The sequence below is a fragment of the Streptopelia decaocto genome (assembly GCF_964273445.1).
Source record: "Streptopelia decaocto genome assembly, chromosome: 8".
Lineage (NCBI taxonomy): Eukaryota > Metazoa > Chordata > Aves > Columbiformes > Columbidae > Streptopelia > Streptopelia decaocto.
This window is the reverse complement of record NC_138662.1, coordinates 18,407,244-18,427,937: the sequence shown is the minus strand read 5'-3', so window position 1 is coordinate 18,427,937 and position 20,694 is coordinate 18,407,244. Positions and strand designations below refer to the sequence as shown.

The 20,694-nt window shown below is 41.6% G+C and overlaps 2 protein-coding genes across 2 annotated transcripts; one reads left to right on the top strand and one right to left on the bottom strand.

Annotated features, from left to right (window-relative positions):
- Positions 1-942: 942 nt before the first annotated feature.
- Positions 943-8,371, bottom strand: CHCHD4 (coiled-coil-helix-coiled-coil-helix domain containing 4). Its single transcript, XM_082059711.1, has 3 exons — positions 8,167-8,371; positions 6,164-6,262; positions 943-2,070 (listed from the first exon to the last, which is right to left on the bottom strand). Exons 1-3 carry the CDS (start codon positions 8,186-8,188, stop codon positions 1,778-1,780), a joined length of 414 nt encoding a protein of 137 aa, XP_081915837.1. The 5' UTR covers positions 8,189-8,371; the 3' UTR covers positions 943-1,777.
- Positions 8,371-20,669, top strand: TMEM43 (transmembrane protein 43). The gene is made up of 12 exons (XM_082059710.1): positions 8,371-8,617; positions 9,329-9,478; positions 10,512-10,646; positions 11,366-11,460; positions 11,978-12,027; positions 13,340-13,409; positions 15,210-15,280; positions 15,441-15,562; positions 16,132-16,206; positions 16,288-16,389; positions 17,886-18,003; positions 18,995-20,669. The coding sequence occupies exons 1-12, from the start codon at positions 8,468-8,470 to the stop codon at positions 19,195-19,197; spliced, it is 1,341 nt and encodes a 446-aa protein (XP_081915836.1). The 5' UTR covers positions 8,371-8,467; the 3' UTR covers positions 19,198-20,669.
- The last annotated feature ends 25 nt before the right edge of the window (positions 20,670-20,694 follow it).

Genomic DNA, 20,694 nt, shown 5'->3' with positions numbered 1-20,694 from the left:
CAATTGCCTAAGTGCCAAGGTTTATCACTGCTGCTTTTGTGCCCATTTACTCAAGTTAACTTGGCATTCGTCTTACTACACCTGAAAGAGTCACACTGAGAAGCTCTGTCACACTTTGTTTCTCTTAAAAGCAAAGAAATGATGAGGGTATCTGCTGTCCACGGCCTCAGAACTGAGTAGCTGTCAGCCTCTTAATTGCCTACAATTTTTTTTGAGGCTCCAAATATAAAAAAAAATACATCAACAGCTCAAAGACACCATAAAATTTAACAGAAATTTTCCTCTAACATTCAGAATCATCATCACTAACACTGAAATAACTTATGCAAACAAGATACCAAAACATTATATGGAAGCAATGCTGCTGAGGACTCCAGGCTGGTGCCCACAGAGACGGGCAAGTGTTCAAACTTTACCAGACCTACTGGGCTGTATTACTGCCACTACAACTTTTAATGCTTTGCTTAAGTTTAACCAACACATAAGGAGAGAAAAAAACCCCAAATAATCCTGCAATGAATGGTTACTGAAGCCACAGGTACAATTTGTTTTGTAATACATTTCTCGCAGCCTACATTTTGTTAGGAAAGAAAAACAATGTAGCATTCCCTTATGTGTGGGTATTAAGCTGGAATGAATTACTACTAAATTATTTGCACCGCTGAAGTAATTTTCAAATATTTTAATAGCTGTTCAGGTCCTCTCTAGTGCTGATTCATGATCCATACTCTACTATTGCTACAGAAAATACTCTGCATTTTTTATACTTCTCCGCCTTGGCTGGGGATAAAAGAATTGGACACGAATAAAAATCCAACAAGCTGGAACAACTGCTCTTCACAACCCACAAACCGATTAAAGGGCTGCTTAGAACACAGAAGAGTATCTCAAATCCAAGCAGTGTTAACAAAAAAATACACGACAGGAACAGAAGCTTTCAAAGAATGTAAAAAGTATTTGCTTTTTAATATGTACTTAAGTCACAGTATCTGTTTTGAGACCATTGTACCAGGTAACATTTTCATTGTGTTCTCAAAGTATTTTGCAAGAGGCTGTCTATACACTGACGGAGCAGGTACTAACTAAAGGAACCCAAAAACTGGTTTCAGAGCAAAAAAATAAACCCAGTGATCAACATTCATTCCATTCATCTTTATCAAAGGTTGTACAACACACCATTTTTAAAATGCAAAAGCCATGACAAGAAGTAAATGAAATCAAAGGAGATAAACATTTCAACACTTTCTGGCACTCCTAACCTTATCCCAACAGTAAAATGCAACCATAAACAAAAAATTGAAATTATTTTACAAATTCTAGATTTAGGCCATTTTCAATGTCCTCTATCACTCTGGCAAAAAATCTTTAAGGAAATTATTTAATGCAATTTCTATTAATAGAACAGAATATATTTTAAAAAGCAGCCATTGATCAGAACCTACTGAAATGAAGACAGACCTGGTATGCTAGTGGAATTTTAGTTGAAAGCTATTTGAAGACATTATTCAAGTCAAAACTCCAGGAGAACTTGAGGGTAAAAAACGGTTGTTAAAGTTTTAACTGTGTCTGATAGCAGGTTACACAATACACACACATACTATGCAGTATTTATTTGCAAGGCTGTAGCACTGAGATTTCTCCCTCAGCAATAATTTACTATAATACAGTGTATAGAACAATGGTGAAACATTTCTTGACGATTCAAAAGACAGACATACTGCAAAAGTCCAGGTCTCTGAAAATGAGAAATGGAGACAACAGCCTCCTTGCATCTTCATTAGCTAGAGCCCTTCTCTTCAGCAGCAGAAGCCTCCATAGGAGTAGCTTCCAAATCTTTGCTTGACTTCTCTTTTTCGTCATTTTCATCCTCTTGAGGGTAAAGATCTGGGTATTTTTGCATGCATTCCTGCATGGCACGGAATTGGTCCACACAGTCTGATCCCTTGATTTCTTCCGTGCTATAGTGGAAACAAGAAAAGGCTGACTTGAACTGTTCCCCACAGGGACCACTAGCCATTCCACCCAGACACGGGCAATTCCAATTGATATCTCCATTGGGCAAGATCAATCCTGAAGAAACGAGAGAAAAGAAAAGTTAAGCGCTCCTTCCAAAAATTGATTTTATTCAGCAAAAGCTTCTGGGTTGCTGGTGTAAGCTGAAGTACTAACAATGTCATATTAGTTCTGTAGCTTCAAGGGTGCTGAACACCTTTCTCTTCCTGGCCAGCCTGTTTCTGTCGCTGATCTGAATGATCCTTCACTGGGCAGAAGGGTGATTAGTTCTACATCTGTGCCTGAATTAAGTCTTGCTCCCTGGACTACAGACCACTGAGAATATCTAAGGAAACTGCAAAAGCAGATCAAAGTCAGTCCACTCGCCAGACGCTGTCAGGGGAAGAAGTGAGCCTTAAAACTGTGTCATACAAGTCATAAGAATTTAATTCTGGTATTAAGACTAGAATTCTTTTAAATCAAGTTGGATGGATGCATTTTTCTTCTCATTTTAAATGAAGGCTGGAATACTAACTACAACTTTCCCTCTTAAAATTTGAACTGGAAAACCAGAATTACAAAACCAAAAACCAGTTTATTTGTAAGGCACAGATTAAGTCACACACCACAGAACACAAGGAAGAGCAAGAACATGCCAGCCTGTCTGGTTCCCAGAAACCAAACTGCGCTTCAGATCACTAATGAAAGTGAATTAGGTCTCATTTTAGACTCTAAATGGGAACAGCTGTAAATTTCTGCTCTGGAACAGTTAAAGTCACCACAGAAATACTTCAGTGATGGAAGAGCAAGGTGAAGATTTATATGGGCGTATGTACTTTCAAACATCAACTGATTTGCACAATGAAGTTCAAACAGCAAGGCAGAGAACTCATTTGCTCTCAAGTTTTGGAAAAGCTTTTTAACAGTCAGGTATAGAAATGTAATATAACAGACTCAGTCAGGTGGGCTTCTAGAACCTCTATTACATTGCTCTAAAGCAACACTTCCCCACCCGCTTCTCTACTTTGCACAAGTATATATGTAATTATGGTCATATATGAAGAACAGGAAAAATACTGTGCTGTGATCCAAGCTGTTTTTTTTTCCACTTTAACAGTTTGCTCTCCTCCTCTGCAGGAGATTTCTCTAACTTTGTGTCCAGGTTGAGGTTCTGCAGAAGCCAACAGCACGTGCATAAACCTGAAGTTTAAGTTCTTTCTCTTTAGGAGCAGGTATGAAAATACCATTGTCAGAGAATAAAGTTGCATTAATTCTGACCCAAACATGAAATTGAATTTAGAGCCTGAGGTCACCTAAAATACTCCCAGAGAATTCACCAAGCCTACTTAACTGTCTTTGTCATCTGGGAGCACGAAGTTCTAGACACCAGGTTCACTCCCACTATCATCTCCTTGGACACCAGGCCACAATATCATGAATCTTACGTGCTGGTACAGCAAAAGCAGCTCAATCATATTTACTGACATATTATAAGGAATGAAAGGAAAGTTTTACTCTGATTTGCAATTCATCAGCGACGTGCTCTCAATGTGTGGTTCAGTAGAAAATTACACCAAGTCAGTGAAATCTCAGTGTTGATCAGTCTCCTTTTCATTACAGAACGTAACAGCCTCCTTAGCATGATTTAGCTAACTACAGCAATACTGTAATTTTCCATAGGTCATGCTTTAATCAGCAGGACAGTTTTGTAAAATATCTGTAATTACTGCACTGAGAAGATATACGTAGTACTGTACATCATGGTATCTCCAGTTGCCCAGAAGAAAAAAGAACTTTTGAGACACGGAAATGGATGGCGGGTGCCAGGGTCATTATTGTCAAGGATGACAAAGCAGAAAGATGTTGATCAGATAGTGTAGAAAAAATACAGCTTGATTTGTAAACTATATTTTGAAGTCCTTTATTTCTCCTCACTAACACCAGCCAGTCACTTTAAATGGTCATTTTTCTAATACTTCAAAAAGAAAAAAAAATGAATTTTGAAATGTTCCTCAAGACACCACAGCAATAAAATTACTTGTAAAATAATTCTCTTAAAAATAAATTGTTCCCTTTAGAACCAGATCTGCCTTGTAAGCATGCAAATTTTAACAATAAGAGTTATCCCATAAACAAGTCAATCTTGTACATCACATGAGCATTGATTTGCACCTATTTGATCACTGAAATAGCATCAGTTTGGGATATATTATTCACAGAAACCATGCTTAAAAGAAAAAGATTAATAATGCAAGCATTTCCTAACTGATAATTACAGCAGAATGCACACTTCAATGAGTCAGTGTATCAGGTAGCTTAGAACACAATTACAACGGAAACAGATTTAATCCATCACTCTCCCTGAATTGCAAGTTTGCAATAGACGGGATTACTATTTTTAATTAAAAATGAACTGAAACTTCTTTCAAATGCAGCCTGAACCTCACTCATCCAGTGGGTCATAATCTACTTGAGCCTGGGCTTGGGGAAGAAAAAACAATCCTGTTTACATCATAGCAGATCAAGGCTTGCATTAGCAATTAACTGCTGACATCACACAACCTAATCACTTGTCTTTGTACTTGCTGTAATGAAGTCGTCCTGTGGTTCTGAGAAGCTTCTTCCCTGTTATATGGCAAAAGTTCCAATAACCAATTTATCTGCCAATGATTCACAACGTAAGGTGACATGCACATAGGAAGCATAATTGAAAGGGGCATCAACAGTCATAAAACCCCTCCTGTACATCTGATCATTCATCAAGTTCTTTCTTAAAAGAATTAGGGTTTTTGCTTCAACAATCCTCTGTGGAAACTACTTGAAAACTGTCTCTAAAATAACACAACAGGAACAAGCCTGGAGAAACAGAGAGAGGACAGCAACCATCTGTGTTTGAGGTGCAATTCCATAAGTTTTACAGCAGGAACGCTATTTCAAAACCACTGCAAATGAATTCTTAATTTGTTTCCATCAGCCACAGCTGCTAAAAGGTACACAGAGTGAACTCATAGATACACTGCAATATGAAATGCTAACTTGAACCTACCCTGCAGAACAATATGGTTCAAATTAAACTACATACCGTATCAGCTAAGAAAGTGACCCTGTGTGCTCCAGCTGTGAACTGTGCTTAAATACTGCCCTCTACAGGTCACAGAGCCACCTGCATAACTTTCAAAATTTCAAAAAGGGTGAAGCATTTACTTCTATCTCAGCTGAGCTGAAAGCAGTGAGACCACTTCACACAAAAAGGCTAAAAGATATATAAGCATAAAGGCAATTAGAAAAAAAAATAACCCAAATTCACAGATGTTCACGACAATTTCTCAATGTAGGGCAACATTTATTTAATTATCACGATAGGAAGATTATTTCACTTACCCACCAGGAACAACCTAAAATATGCTCTGTGCAATCAGAACGTTAAAGTCTTGATCTCAGAAATATTCTGCTCTCTTAAAGGTTAGATATACTTCATACAAGAACTCTAATCTTCACTGAAAATTTAACTTACTATTTTCAAGGCAAGATGGTTACAACTGAAAACTGAGTAATTTGAACTTACCTGTCACATGCCACTGAAAGATATTGCTACCAGTTATTGATTATGTTGCTACTAGTATAGTACAGGATTGGTCAGATATAATTGTTGTTAAAATGCATATTCAGAGATCCCGAAATTAAGCAATTTCTGCTGCATGCAGGCAGGTGAGCAACTCCTATCAATGACACTGGTACGTAACCCACTTCAGCTTCTCTGAAAATTGCAATTCGTCATTTAAAACAGTGAAAGAACAACCATAAATTTCACTGGTTAAGCTCTAACTTTATTAATAAAAGAAAGGAAGGAAAGCTTTTTCTGGATATCTCTGGCTACTAACCAAAACTACAAGCCATCAACTGATGCATTTGAACAGACCACGTTGAAAGATCATTGAAAATGTTGAAAAAGAAAAAAAATCACTCTAACAGAAGCATGTTCTTTGTGATGTCTTGTTTTGGAAGGTAAAACTGCTGAGAGTTTGGGTGTTTATCTACTGAAAAAACAGCTGCCCTCAGTCTTTAAAAATGAATGAATAATTTGTTCCTACTTCATACAAGGTTTTTTGTTGGAATTGTTAGAATATGATATATGTAACATAACACTCCTTCAGTTCTACTCACTACTGACCTTGTTCTTCATAAGGGTCATCAGGGTCATCTGCAACCAGCTCAGCACTGCTGGGTGTCTCATGGTCCTCCTTGGTTGCAAATATAATTCTGTCTTTTCCTACCATATAAGAGACAACAAGCAAAATTTCAGAGAAAGCCAAGACACGAGTCATTTATAAACCTGCTGAACACCACAAGGTAATGAGATAGTATGATGCATTCATATTAACAGTGAATGAGTTCTGTTGTACTTGTCAATCACCTTCAATCAGAACAGTTGTTGGTTCAGAAGAACACGTACACAACCGAAATTCTATTCTTCTAAAGCTCCTATTTCCACAGCGACATACTGTACTAGCTGTAGATCACAGTGCAGTTCATTGAACTGTGAAATTAAAAAACTGTTTCTAAACAAGCTCAAAGTACTCCAGGACTAACCTGGACCAAGGGGTTAGACCGAAAAAAAAAAAAAGGCAGAATGAAAGAAAAGCTACACTAAGTTACAGGAAAGTGTTCAATAGGATACTTTTTAATAATAGTACCCTCCATTAAAGACTAGTGAAACATTTTCCAGTAATTATCTGAATTAAATACTGAAGAGGACCTTAACAGTGTAGAACTACTATGAACATTACCAAAGACAGAAAAACAACTCAGCATATCTTGATTTAACAAAGAAGTTCTGTGGCTGGGTTGGGGGAAGCTCGTCTGGAAACCTGAGCAGTTTTCTAACAACTTTGTGAAACTATGAAGAACACTGAGGCAGACACAGCAGAAAAGAACAGCTGGCTGAAACTCTTCTGAAAACACAACTGAGTATTAATTGAGTGCAAAAAAAAACAACAACAAAAAAAAAGGTGAGCTGCCCAAGAACTTCCTTTCATTCTCTAAATTCAAAAAGGCCACTACAGTGACTCGGCATATTAGAAACTATCTTCTTGTCCCTCAATGTGACCTCAACTAGCACATGTTCAGCAATTCCCTTTACTTTGCTCAGTAACCAATATGCATTTAAACATGTCTGAGAAAACAGATAAAACGAAGCCCTTTTTAAAAGGTAAGCAGTTTCCTGTCAACTCTGCATAGCACTCCAACAAACTTCACAATGTAACTGCCCAATCATTTTATAGAATATATGTCTAGAAATATTTAAACTCCAACTGTGCCACTGTAATTTTGCAGGGTGCCATAGACAGCTTACAGATCTCACAAAGATCCAAGATGTTGTTAAAATAAATAAACTAAAAATATAAAGGTCCATAGGTCACAACCACCTCACCACAGTTTACAATCAACAGTCAGTGTGCCAAAGTTTTTAATTTCCAAGTGGCATTTAGAGCTATAGTATGGCTTTTTTCCAGTTTGAAACTTTACTTTTTGTCACTGTACGTTAATTAACGGGGGGGGGGAGGAACGTATCTCCCAGGATATTAAGTGGTCAAGCCTCACAGATACAACCCATATAATACTTCGCATAGATACAGAAATATAACATCCCTACTCTACTCACCTTGTCCACCTACCGTGTTTGCCTTAAAAAGTTAAAAAAAAAAAGAAAACACAAAACAAAAGCCAAACCACAAACCACACCTCTGGCCACTTAAGCTCACTCGGTAGAAATTTAACCCCTGCGGGAAGATTCCGCCCCAACAGCTCAGCCGCCCCACCGCGGAGCCGGCCGGGCTGAACTCCGCGCCCCGCACATTTCGCGGGGATGTTTCAACACCCTGCAGGGCAGCATCTCCGCACCCCGCCCGGCCCAGGGGCACCCGCGGGCCCCTGAACGCCCTCTCACGCCTCACGGCCCAAACCGCCTTCCCGCCTCCCGTGAGGAGAAAGGTCGGAGGAAGGAGTCGAAGCAGCTCCTCCCGCCGCCACACGCAGCCCGCGGCCTCTTCTCCCCTCAGGGGCTGAGGTGAGCGGACAGCCACCCCACATCGCCCCCCCCTCCCACAACCGCCTCATGGAGAGCACGCCCGGCCTGTCCCCGCGGCGTGACATTGCGGGGACAGCCGTGCGCACCTTCTTGCCTGCAGTAGGACATGGCGGAGCCGTGCGGTGCCTGGCGGCGCGCGCGCACACTGACCCCCGCCGCCCTCTCCGCTCCGCTCCGCTCCTCCTCTACCGCCGCCACAGCACCGGGCAGCGGCGCGCTGCTCCACGCGGTGACCTCCCGCCTCCGGAAGCGCCTTCCCTGCCCGCCGGCGGCCGCTGACGCACCTCCTGCCGATGGCGGCCCGAGGGAGGGAGCAACCCGCTCCGTGAGGCGCTGGACTACAACTCCCAGAATGCCCCGCGCCCGGCCACAGCCGGGAGGAACTACATGTCCCGGCATGCATTGCGCGGCGGCGGGAGCGCCGGGGGAGCCCTGAGGGGGAGGGCGCGGCTGCGGCTTCGCGGTTCTTGCCGTGGCTGCTGCGGGCTCTCCGGGGTGGTACTCGGCGAGGGCAAGAGGCTCAAGATGTCGAGGAATGTAAGTGCGGCTTGGGCTGGTCGTGGCGTTACTCCGCGGTGCGTGTGGCGGGTCCCCGCGTCGGCCTGTTCCCGCTCCCTGAGGCCCAGCCCGCCTCGCGGCCCGAGGCGATCAAAAGAGAACCCTCAACCCTCTCTCTTGGCTGCGAGTGCTAATCTGAAATTACTTCTTGGTTATTTCCCACAGCCATTGTACACAGAGATAACCCCTGGGGGTTTCATGCTTTAACGTGGCACTGGCCAGGACGACAAGAGCAATTTTGTTTAAAGCTATCTCGTCTTGTTGCTCTAGATGCAATTATTTTAAAATATGCAGGCACTTACCATCGGGGAGGTAACATGGAACTTGTTATTTATAGCTATGTTTTAGTCAGTCTGGAATTCAGGAGTATTACTCAGTTTGTCAGGGGCTGGGTGTGGGGTGTGGACACCAAATAGGGAACCTAGAGACAGACTGAAAAAAGCTTGAAGGAACATGTTGAACAACTGTCATTGCAATTGTTTTTTCCGTTAGGCTTGAGTTCTGTTTATTGACTGTGTTTCCAGTATCAAAAGTGTAATGAGGCATTTAATAAGTGTAGGAAAGTTTTGGTCTGAGGCAAGAAGTGCTACCCTGTAAATCAGCAGTATTACCAAAGCTAAAAGACATATTTTGCAACATAATGCCTTTCCCTGTAACCCAAATATTGCCTTTTGGGTTTATCTCCAACAGTTCTCTGACACAGGCAGCAGAAAAGAACATGTCAAAATCACAAGTGAGGCCAAACCGGGGTTCCTGGAGAGGCTCAGCGAGACTTCTGGAGGCATGTTGATAGGACTTGTGACATTTCTTCTGTCTTTCTACGTTCTTTTTACCAATGAAGTAAGTGAAATACTGTCAGTGTTTATGCACAGCTTTAAAATGTCACAGCTGAGGTGACGTTCAACTAGTTTTGCGTTTATAGGCTTACTAAAATGGTCATGTCAAATATTTATTACTTCACACATAAGAAATGAATGCTATGTTTGGAGAACCTGGTGCTTATATTTGGGATATAACAGAGAGTAAAATCATTGGGCCACAGACAGTCTTTTTGTAGAACTGAGTGTGGTAGAGACTCTGGCAGCGTGTGATGAGAGATAAGATCCAAAACCTGTGAGCTGGTGCAGAAGGAGCCTGTAGTATCATTGAAAGAGGGTTGCATGAGCCAGACATGTTCCAGTCTTTTATCTTTTCTTGGGATAACATAACATCCTCATTTCTAGTGTTGTTATAACTGTATTAAAGGAATTCATGCTCTATGTGGCAAAACTGTTATCTTATGTCTCGAGTTTTAGACTGAAAAAATTATTAGATTAAGCAGGGAATCCTAACACCCTACTGTTGCAAACATACACACTTTTGGCAGTTTTGGAGTGGGGGAGCAGAATTCTGTGAATTTTCACTTAAGACTTCCTTTTATACCTCTAAAGAGGAAAAATAACTACTACAAATTTCAGTGACTTTGCAGGAAAAAGCACACTAATAGGATCTGGTAAGGAAAACTTCTGCCAAGTAGTGATATGGGTCTGTGGAAAAAGGACCATAATTGGCATAAGTTTTGCAGTTATTTGTGAACAATGAACAGGGTAAAAGGTGAAGAGGAATAACTCTGGACCCTTGTAGGAATAATCTATGTATGTTTGAGGAGCTTAGTAAATGTGAGTGATCCTGCTGCATGGATAAGAAGTACTGCCCCAAACTCTGTCAGACATGGAGAATGAAAGTGGAGAAGAGTGTTTTGAGAAAATGTCTTGAACGCTGAGTATATGAGCATTCCTTGTGGTCTTCAGATCACATATCTGTTAAGTTTTTTCGCAAAATACTTCTGTGCCATCGATTCTTCACAACTTGATTTTGCTTTTCTTAATTGCAGGGGCGAGCTTTAAGGACAGCCAAATCTCTTGATGAGGGACTTTCTCTTGTGATCCCTCTTGATAACATCCACAGTGTGTCTCAGCAGAATGAAGGGAGATTGGTGCACTTAGCTGGCGCTTTGAGTACGTCTAAGGTAAATAAAATAATATCTTAAAATTGTATTTCAGGCTTGGAGGGAAGGAAATTAAAGTATTTGCCAATTAAAATTATGTTTGATATCCAGGGAGAAGACATGTAGCTTCTCTCCTCCCCTGCAAGCATTGCCAGCTACCACCCAAAATTTGGTTCTTGGCCCGGAATCGGGGAGATGCTCTACAGCTTTGAGCTCCCTACTCCTAAGCAACATGCTGCCTCTGCCTGTATTTACCTTCCCACTGCCTTTGGTGGATAATTTCAATCCCCTTTGTATAGGCAACCTGTTGCATGTTCAAGATACTGTAAAGTCTTTAGGCTCTTGGAGTACAGAGGCTCTGCAAGTTATGACTTTTCAGTAGTGATGATGTTTTCCATGGTCAGTTTGCATTGCAGAAAGTTACACAGCAGCTTCCAGCAAAATAAAATCTCGCCCTGATTTAAACACTTAAACCTGTGTGCCATTAGCCAGAATTTCTGCTTTTATTCTTCACTGTGGCAATAATTTTTGATGATGATTCTTTAGGTCAGACTTACCAGTGATATACGGAGATGCTCTTTTTTGTCTTTTGTAACATTTATTCTATATTCAACTGTGTGTAATGTAGAATTAACTATGTACAGTGAGGTATGTAAATGGGTTTGATAATAAAGCACAGTGTTTGAGTTTGTGAGGTATAGCATTTATCCTGACTTGTATTTTCTTTAATTTTTAAATAGCCTTTGTTTGATCCCAGCTATGGCGTCTCCATCCAGGCTGTCAAACTTAAGCGTAATGTGGAAATGTACCAATGGGTAGAATATGAAGAGTCCACGTAAGTGAAAGAAATCCTTAAAAGTTGTTTGTAAAGCTGCTGTATTAACAGGATCCATCACATTTTCTTTTCTCACCCCCCAAAAGATCTAACAAATCTTTATGGCAGGGGAATTCTAGAGCTCTTGGGTTTTTTTAGAGAGTCGCTTGAATTTCCTTGGAGTCATCAGGTCTTGTAGATGGTCAATGCTGCAGAATTTGCATCTGATAAGATTTGGGTAACATCCGAGGCCTTTTTTTCAAATGTTTCCACTCCCTCTGATCTAGTCAACACCTCCTTCTTGGCAACCTGGGAATAAAAGGGTTGTGGCTGTTTAGCATTTTTGTGTAATCTTCTTCTTGTACAGAGAATCCATGTCTTCACAATAGGTAGTTCAGAGAAGAGTTAGTTTACTGGTAAAGTTAAGTTTGTGTTGCCACTGAGCTGTCTGTGCATTTCATGTGTGAAGTATGTTGAGCCCTGAGCAGGGGTGTGTGTGTGCACTGTTTTAATTCTCATCCCCGCCTTTTCTTTGCAGGGAACATGAAGAGAATGGTGAGATTAAGAAAGAGACAAAGTATTCATACAGTAAGTTGATCAACAGAAAGTCCCTTTTATGCATGAAACTTTGGACTTTTATGTGTGCGTACTTTGATTTTTGTTGTACACCCTGTATTTTCTTGTTCAGAAAGAAAGGAATGTGAAGAAATAAGCAAAAATTCTGTTTCCTAAACCAATATCAGGACCTCCCTTTCTTGAGGTAACGGAGATGAAAGGTTGTGTGCTGTTAGGAAGTAGCTCTTACAGAAAGTCTTGTCTTGGAACTCCTGGAGGTTCAGAGGAGCGTCCAGGGACAGGATGCTCTGGAGATCGGACCCAAAAGGTCCTCAGTGACAGGAGATGGGAACATGTTGAAAGTTGTGCCCGAGATTACTTTTAAGAAGTAAAATAATTGGGCATATGTCAGGCATGAGCAGAAGAGAATAGAGAGGGAAGAGCAGTGTAGCTCCAGCCTGTCAGCGTCTTGAGAGCCTGTTTAGGTGTCATTACCAGCTAATGAAAACCGTCAGCACCTTCTGATGTGTGCTGTGGCTTTTGCCAATTGCTTTTTTGGCAGGAGCAGAACTGCCAGCATTATTCTGATCTACCCAGTGGCAGAAAAACACTCTGAGTCATCGTATATCTGGAGATTGGTCTCTGAGCTTCGTTTATCTGTGATTAAAGCACGTGGATGTGTAACGTGGGTGTGCAGCAGTTTCTGGGTGTGATCCTAGAACCAGCCCAGCTCAGTGAAGCATTGGGCCCTGCAGCATGGAGATACATAAGGAGCAAAGCTGGTGGTTGTGAGCTGTGGAAAACTGGCAAGGAACAAAAAGAAATGCCATTGGGAAAAAAAAAAAGTGTCTGTCTCAAGACTGATGGATTCTGTTCAGTAAAAGTCTGTGTGTTAGTAGATGCGGCGGGTTAATTTTGGCCCCGAGCCTGCAGAGCCACTTGCCTACTCCCTCCCTCAGCGAGACTGTGCAAGAGACTGAACAGAACAGGAATGGGAGAGCTCGTATGTTGAAATAAAGATAAGGAGATCACTTACCAGTTTTGCCATTGTGGGCAAAACAGACTTAATTTGGGGAAAATTAATTTATTGTCAATTAAAATAAATATTTAATTGCTGATTCAGGTGTTGGGTAAACACATTGTTTCTCACCCTTGCACAGGCTCAACTTCAGACTCCTCTCCCCTTGCCCCCCCACCTTGTTGCCACATACATACTTTTATGTAAACGTTATTCCTGCAAGTGTAACTTAGAACTGATTCATTGATTTAAAGGTGTCTTCAGTAACTAAGATCTGAGTAGCGATTTTTCCTGTTTCCTCCACAACCTTCATATCATTTTCTTTAGATACCGAATGGAAATCAGAAGTCGTGAACAGCAGAAACTTTGATCGAGAAATTGGACACAAAAACCCAAGGTAATTTACCACCAAGCACAGTCCCTCTGGATTCTTTCACTGTCTCTGGTTAAAGGTGAAAGCTAAATGATTAATCTTCATGACACAGTGAAGCAGTTGGAAACTGTTGGTCTTTTGGTAGCAGGGAGAACTAACACACAGAGAGATTGGAGAGCGATTCAAAGCTGCCTGGTGGAACCAGAATTAAGCTATCCATTAGGAATTATTAGGATATTGTTTTATTACCTCTGGAGCATGTGGTCCCCACGCAGGAGAATTTCACTTGGTTTCTTTCTGACTTTTATTGTCTGTTGGTGCAGTCAGTTACTAAATCTTTCCTCTATTACAAGTACAGAGTTAGAATAACAGGCATCTCATGAGCTCACCATGCCACTTGCATGCTGCCTTTTCTAAGGTAGCATGTGTGAACTCACAGGCTTATTTGTGGTGATTGCCCATATATAATTTGTTTCATATATCTCTCATCTGCAGCATTTTAGTTACACTATGATGTGCCATTTTTAATGCTAAGTTTTAGCTTGTTTGTCATTCTCGCAGCACCTGCTTGGTTCCTTAGGGTGCAGGATGCCATCTGGCAAAAAACATCATGTGTGAGCGAAAAATACAGCTGGAGAGATAATAGGACTAGGATTTTAACAAAACCAAACTTAGCAAAATCTCCAGAACTTTGTTTTCGTTGTGTTGCCTTATCCAAATTTACTGTCCTTTATTTGGAAGTACTTCAGGAGACAAAGCAAAGATCTATGTGTTTTTGATTGTAAGTCCCCACTAGATTTGTATAGAAAAGAGATAATGGCAAAAAGGCTGCACAGATAACATACATGCTTTCTCTTTGCCCCCGATGCACGCTTCTTTGTTAATGAACATTCTCCAAGCATTCTCCAGTAAATGCAAATCTCCATTTGAGAGTAAGAAACATTTGGATTTAATGCTACTACAGTCCATAATTTTAAAAGTGCTGCAGATAAAACCATTTCATCTGAGTGATTGTTACAAACCAAGGAGACTGAGCAGAACTGTGGTGGATCCTTGTGTGAGAGAGCATGGTGTACACAGACATGCTGAACTTCAGAATTCATGCCTTGCATTAATAAGACTATTTTAAGTGTGTACTGTGTGTCTTCTTCCATCCGCCCATCCATCTTTTATGCAACTGAGAGATTCGTGAAAATAAAATTTGTTGTCTCCTGCCAAGGAGATTCTAGTAGTACTGCTAGTGAGAATGAAGTCAAATCTGTTAGTAAAGGATTCCTGAGTTTGGAGTTTAATTAACTTGGCCATGATGTAGCAGTACCTTTATATGGAGAAGGTTTATGATCTACGTTTCTTAATTTAGCAGGTAAGATCTAGCAGTTGACAGTGGAAGATAAATACGTCCAAGCTAGAAATAAAGTGCATTTATGAATGTAGATAAATGTTGCAGGAATTCATCTAGGAATGTGATTAATTAATTGCCACTCAAGAGGTCTATATTGCCACTGAACAGCTGCCCAAGAGCTGAACTCCATGTCGGCCCATTATAGGCTCAGTACCAAAAAAAAATGAAATCCTATAATGTGAATGGAAGGTCAAGCCAGGGGCTGAGACAGTTGTATCTTGTCTTATTTTAACGGCTCCAGCGCTATGAAGTCTGGACACAGTTTCTTGATGGATTTGTTTTCATGTCCTGAGAGCCATTTAGCTCTTTGAGTTTCTCCTGATATTCGACATAATACCTTTTACGTGCTGTGTATTACATACTGCAGACCAAGAGTTTTATGATAAATCTGGGACTAACTGGGCGCTCTCTCTGTTCCTCAGTGCCATGGCCGTGGAGTCTTTCACTGCTGTTTCTCCTAATGTCCAGGTTGGCAGCTTTGTTCTTTCCAAGGGTAAGGATTGCTCTGCGCTGCCTTTGTGGTCACCGTTGCATCAACGGTGGATTTTGGTTCTTTCCGCAATGACGGTCATTTCAAAGCATAATCAGGAATCCAGCCAGCAAATTGGCTGTTCCAAGTTAGACACCTGAGCTTGTTTCTTTATTCTTCTTAGGTCTTGTGGATAAAATTGATGACTTCAAGCAGCTGAGCTTGTCAAACCTTGAGGATCCACATGCTGACGTTACCCGAGGAGGAGATTACTTTTACCACAGCGAGAACCCCAGACGTCCAGAAGTAAGATGAGAAAGATAAACCAAAGTAGTGATTACTACTATGTGAAAAAGAAAGTAGGGACATGTTCCATTTCTATTTAAATACATAGAAATCGGAGTGCTTCTCTTGCAGGAAGCCTCTGATCCTGCTTCTTTGTCTTCTGTTTTCTTGAGCCTGCCATGCTTTTAAATGGAAAGACATGGGATGGTGCTGGGAGGTGGGTTCTGCCTCTGCCTTGCTGTGCCGAACAGAGTACAGCAAAGTATCTGCTTGTCAGCTTGTGCTACCTGCCCTCACCTGCCAAAAGATGAAATGACAAGGGATGAACGTAGGATCTTATTGGTGTTAATGTGCTTCTGCAGCTAAATCAGAGGGAATAGTGCAAAACAGCATTTGAGCTACCTTTTTTTTAGCTGTCAACTAGGCCTGGAAAAAGTAAAGCTTGGGAATCATTCTGGGTATCCTCTGGCTTGACATAAATGCTCACAAAAAGTGTTAACAAACAAAGGGTTCCCTTGCAGAGTTGTCTTTCCTGTGATTCTTCTTTGTAAAGAAATCTTTCCTGACTTCCAATATTCTCTTTTTTGTAGGTAGGAGACCTTCGTGTCTCGTTCTTCTACGCAGGTCTGAGTGGAGATGACCCACATTTGGGCTCTGCGGATAAGGTGAGTCTTCAGCTCTTTCTGTATTTCGCAAACTTTGTTCCCAGCTCAGTAACCAGTAAATCTTTGTCCCTTTCTTCCAAGGTGACTGTGATTGCTCGCCAGCGAGGCGATCAACTGGTTCCGTATCACACCAAGTCTGGAGATGTCCTGCAGATCCTGTACCCCGGGGATCTCTCCGCGGAGGTGAGATCCCACTGCACTGGTGAAGGGTTGGACCTGGAGCTGGTAGTGCCGAAGCAGCAGGGGGTTGAGCTCTTGTTCTCCTTCAGCCCTGCTCTAGAGGAGGAGCTGCTTGATGTGCACATTGGCTTTTCTGTCTCCTTTTTCTAGGATGACACGTTGTAGCCTTTGTTTGCCTTCCAGGTTTCTGCGCATTCTTTGTGTTGCAGCAGAATGTGCTTCACCCACTAGCAGTATATTATTTGCCTATAGTTATTCCTCATGGGTTTTTTAATTTTAAAAAGGAACTGTGGCTAAAGTAGCTATATATATGTATATATATATATTTTTTTTAATCCCCTTGTGTTGCTGCTGCACATTCTTTACTTAAAAAGCTGTTTCTGTGCCTTCTTGTTTTGCTTTTACTTGCTCTTTGGTAGTTTCCCACTTACACATGCAAGCATGTGATTTTTGAAAAGGTTGTGTGTAAAATAGTAAACATCAGGCTTTAATTAAACAAACCGTAGGAGCTATCCTCTCTTCAGCTGCTAATAACAGGAGTTTAGGCTTGTTTGAAATGTTTATTGCTGTTCTGGCTGAGAAAGAACCTTCAGGCAGAGCATTATGCTCCAATAAATCCTGCGTGCTCCAGCAATTTGGTGATTCATTTACTCCTTTTAGTAGGTTTGTTTCCATTAATGATTGTTTTGTGCCCTGCTGCAAAAATCTAACGTGTGAAGAACTTACAGGAGCTCCCAGAAGCATTTTAAAAGGCTGTTGTTTTGAGGGTAGCAGCAGAATCAGCTCTCTGCTGGGAGCTCTGAATCTTTATTAGGCAGAATTTTAGGTTTTTTTGGAAATTAACTCACTACAAATGAATAATTTGTAGAGTACGTATATGTGTGACTGACTACTTGTACGTACCTTTTCCCATTAAGTTCTTTATTATGTTACATTTTATAGAGCCATAGGGGCACAGAACCCGTTTTTCAAAAGCCTTACTCAGAATTCTCACAAACAGATGCTTTGCTTTGCCCGATGCAATATACATACACCTTTTCTTTTTTCTTCCCTGTGTGCTGCTTACTTTCTTTCATCTACTTTTCCTTCAGTCATCAGTGGACGTTGTTGCCTTTTCTCTCTTCCTCCAGAGGCAGTGAAATCAGATCGTTCCTCCTTATTACTTTTACTTATTAGTGTCTTCTTTTCCACAGTCGTGTTGAGCGATGTATCCATTTGCAGCAAAACCTGTGTGCTTTCTGCCTGTGGTTCTAGTGTGTTGAACGGGGCTTGTTTAGCTGTCTTAATTTAGAAAAATGTCGGTTTTCTTTGTGCTGCACTTTGAAATCTCTTGTAGTACGCAGTGATATTGTGCAAAAAGACCCTGCAGAATGAGCTGTACTGTATCTTCTTCATACTTCTAAAATGCTGTTGGCTCTGATTCGCTCGTAATACACTGAGATCAAGAGGATCTCAAAAGGAATTGAGAACAGGCTGCACATAACGGTGTTTGCTTGCAGGAAGTGTTTCAGAAAGAGCACGAGAGTAACGCCATGAAGACCTGGGCGCTCCGTGCCGCAGGCTGGCTGGCGATGTTCGTGGGCATCAGCCTGATGACCCGGATCTTTTACACTTTGGGTAAGTTTTTTATGGCAAGGTAAAATGGTTTAGAGATAGCATCGTAATCCCTAGAGAGGTCCTCTCTTGCTCACATATGCAATTAATTCATTTGGCCATCAGGAGGAATCTGGTTTGAACTCAGATTGCTTTTGATTTGAAAGTCACTGTAGGCAGTTGCAGGTACACAGGAGCCCAGAACCAGGTGGTTGTTTTGTGAACATTAAAAAACAAAAGGCAAATATCTGTTGCTGGTTCCAGAAGATCCCAGCCCAGTGCTCACCACAATCAGAAGCCAAAGCACACGCTGGGCTGGTTGTTTCAAGTCCAACTCAAGGTGCTGCAATCCAGTTACTTTCTACACCCGTACACAAGTGGTCCCCCCAACAGGTTGTAATTAGTAGTCATGTAGTAATGTGTATTTGTGTCTAGTTATTCTACGCTACTGTGAACACCCAACAAAAAAGGGTTTTGTTTATCCTTATAGCTTAGAAAAATGTTGGAATACAAACTTAGCTAAAAGCAGGACAGTGCCTCCAGCTTGTATAAACTTCAAACATCAAAGCTGTCATTTGCTTTGTAGCCGTATGCTCGCTTTTATTTTCTTATTTACTTACCCACGTACATGCTACTGCAACATTTCTTGTTGCCAGAAATCAATTTCTATGCTAGCACATGTTATCAGGTGCTCTGGGCTGGTTCCACAGCTGCAGGGTGTCAGCTCTGCCTCTCCAGCCTTGGACAAGACTACAGGCTTCATTTGGGATTCCGACTTCATTTTGGATTCCTTCTTGTCTGAAGAGATGAGGAGCCTGGTGTCTTAGAGGTTTAGCTGTTGCTTAATTATTATCCTTGAGGATACTCTGCTGAAAAGCCTTATCCAGTGCTCTTGATAAATAATTTGAGTCTGTCTTTTGATTGCAATAGTTAGTGTGCAGATCCTAGGTATGAAGAAGACTTTTAAACTATCATCTTGTCAACTGCTTTATCCCTTGATTCATTCTTGCTGCAGTGGACTGGTTTCCTGTGGTGAGAGAGCTGGTGAACATCGGATTAAAAGCGTTTGCCTTCTGCGTGGCCAGTTCGCTGTCGCTGCTGACCATCTCGGTCGGCTGGCTCTTCCACCGCCCGCTCTGGGCGCTGCTCATCGCGCTGCTCTCTGTGGTTCCAATTGTGGTTGCAAAATCTCGTGTTCCGCCAAAGAAGCAGCAGTGAGGAGGAGCGCTCGGGTTTTGCACCGAATCCTGGTTAGAAACTTCTCAAGCACATTTCTGTCCCGGTTACCGCGGCGTGTACAGCGTATCGCAGCAGCGTGCACCCAGAGCTGCGGAGGGGGCTTGAATGCGGTTATCGATACAGGTTATCCGTGAAAAATCAGACTACAGGATGCTGTTTGTAGGATGTCGGTGACATTGTTTTGGGAAAAAAGCATTTTGGAGTGTCCGTATTGATTATAAGTCAGTGAATGAGCAGATTTGTGCTTTTTACCACTTCCTAACTCCCTTTGCTTTGAGCACTGGCAAGGCCTCACGGATAGTTGAGGCACATTGTGTATTATAAAGTGCCATCGCGTGGGCCGTGAGTTCGTCTCCTTCGGGAATCCGCGCGTGTTCCTGACAAACCCTCCCGCTGCCGCCTCTTTGTATGTGTACAGTCATGGACGCTTCTTTGATGCATTTGGAAGTGTACGTGTTCGAAGGACAGACGCAAATTAGTCGCATTTCACACAGCGGTGACGTCAAGTGGACTGAGGATTTTCAAAGTGACTTGAAATAACAAGTGGCCGGGCCAGCAGGGCGGATTTGTCAGAAATCATTGATTTTCTCCAGCTTTTTAAAAGTCTTTGAAGTTGTTCTTGGTTAAGCATCTGAAGGGGTAGCAGGACTACACCATTGCGTAACTATTTCAGACATTTAACCTTGAATTACACTTATTTAAGGGGGTACTCAATGGTCATTGACCTTTAAAAATAAAACCTGCTGCCTTGAAACAAAATTCAAAATTCTATTTGAATGTATATTTTTAAAATATTTTTTTGCTGTGTATACTGTTTGTTTCTTCGATTTCACTTAGTAGGACGATGAACATACTCCATGAAAATGAAATGATGGAAACATTTTTGCTTGATATTTCCTAGACTGTAGTAGATAAACATTGAGCTTTGTATATTGTCAGCGGATGCTGCCCTGTAGTGCTGCGACGGCGCGTGTTGACGTATTTCTGCTGTAACCAGTACTTGGCATTATAGACTGTCTTGTTCTGGTTTTAAGTCTCTCCCCATCTTGCTAGAATGTTCCAGATGTGCCCTCCCTATACTACAGTGGTTTTGTTTTCTGTTAATTTACACAATTCAGTACAAAAATCACGTCATTTATGAAATCCAGTCGTGACCATCAGGAGAAATGTGTTCCCTGCACCGAAGGAACTTGAACATGCATAGAAGCAAGTGTTTGTTACAAACTGTACCAAAGTAGAGACCTGAGTTATAGACGTTTTGAGAAGCAGTACGGGCTTCGTGCTGCCGCCCACCACCAGCTTTACACCTTGGATTAAGAATTGCACTGGAGAGACCAGCACTGCTGCCTCACCAGGGCTGCAGGACATGAATCAGCTTCACCACGTTAGAGATGAAGGTACAATTTTCTACGCAAGTGCTGAGCTTTTGTATATTTAATAAAATACAGTTTTCAAAAGGTTGGTCTGTTGGCTGTT

Coding starts and splice junctions, on each gene's coding strand:
- CHCHD4 (XM_082059711.1), bottom strand. CDS start 8,188: ATGTCCTACTGCAGGCAAGAAG. Junction 6,263..8,166: donor GTCCTACTGCAGGCAAGAAG/GTGCGCACGGCT, acceptor CTTATATGGTAG/GAAAAGACAGAATTATATTT. Junction 2,071..6,163: donor TGACCCTTATGAAGAACAAG/GTCAGTAGTGAG, acceptor TCGTTTCTTCAG/GATTGATCTTGCCCAATGGA.
- TMEM43 (XM_082059710.1), top strand. CDS start 8,468: ATGTCCCGGCATGCATTGCGCGGCGGCGGGAGCGCCGGGGGAGCCCTG. Junction 10,647..11,365: donor GCGCTTTGAGTACGTCTAAG/GTAAATAAAATA, acceptor ATTTTTAAATAG/CCTTTGTTTGATCCCAGCTA. Junction 11,461..11,977: donor GTAGAATATGAAGAGTCCAC/GTAAGTGAAAGA, acceptor TTTTCTTTGCAG/GGAACATGAAGAGAATGGTG.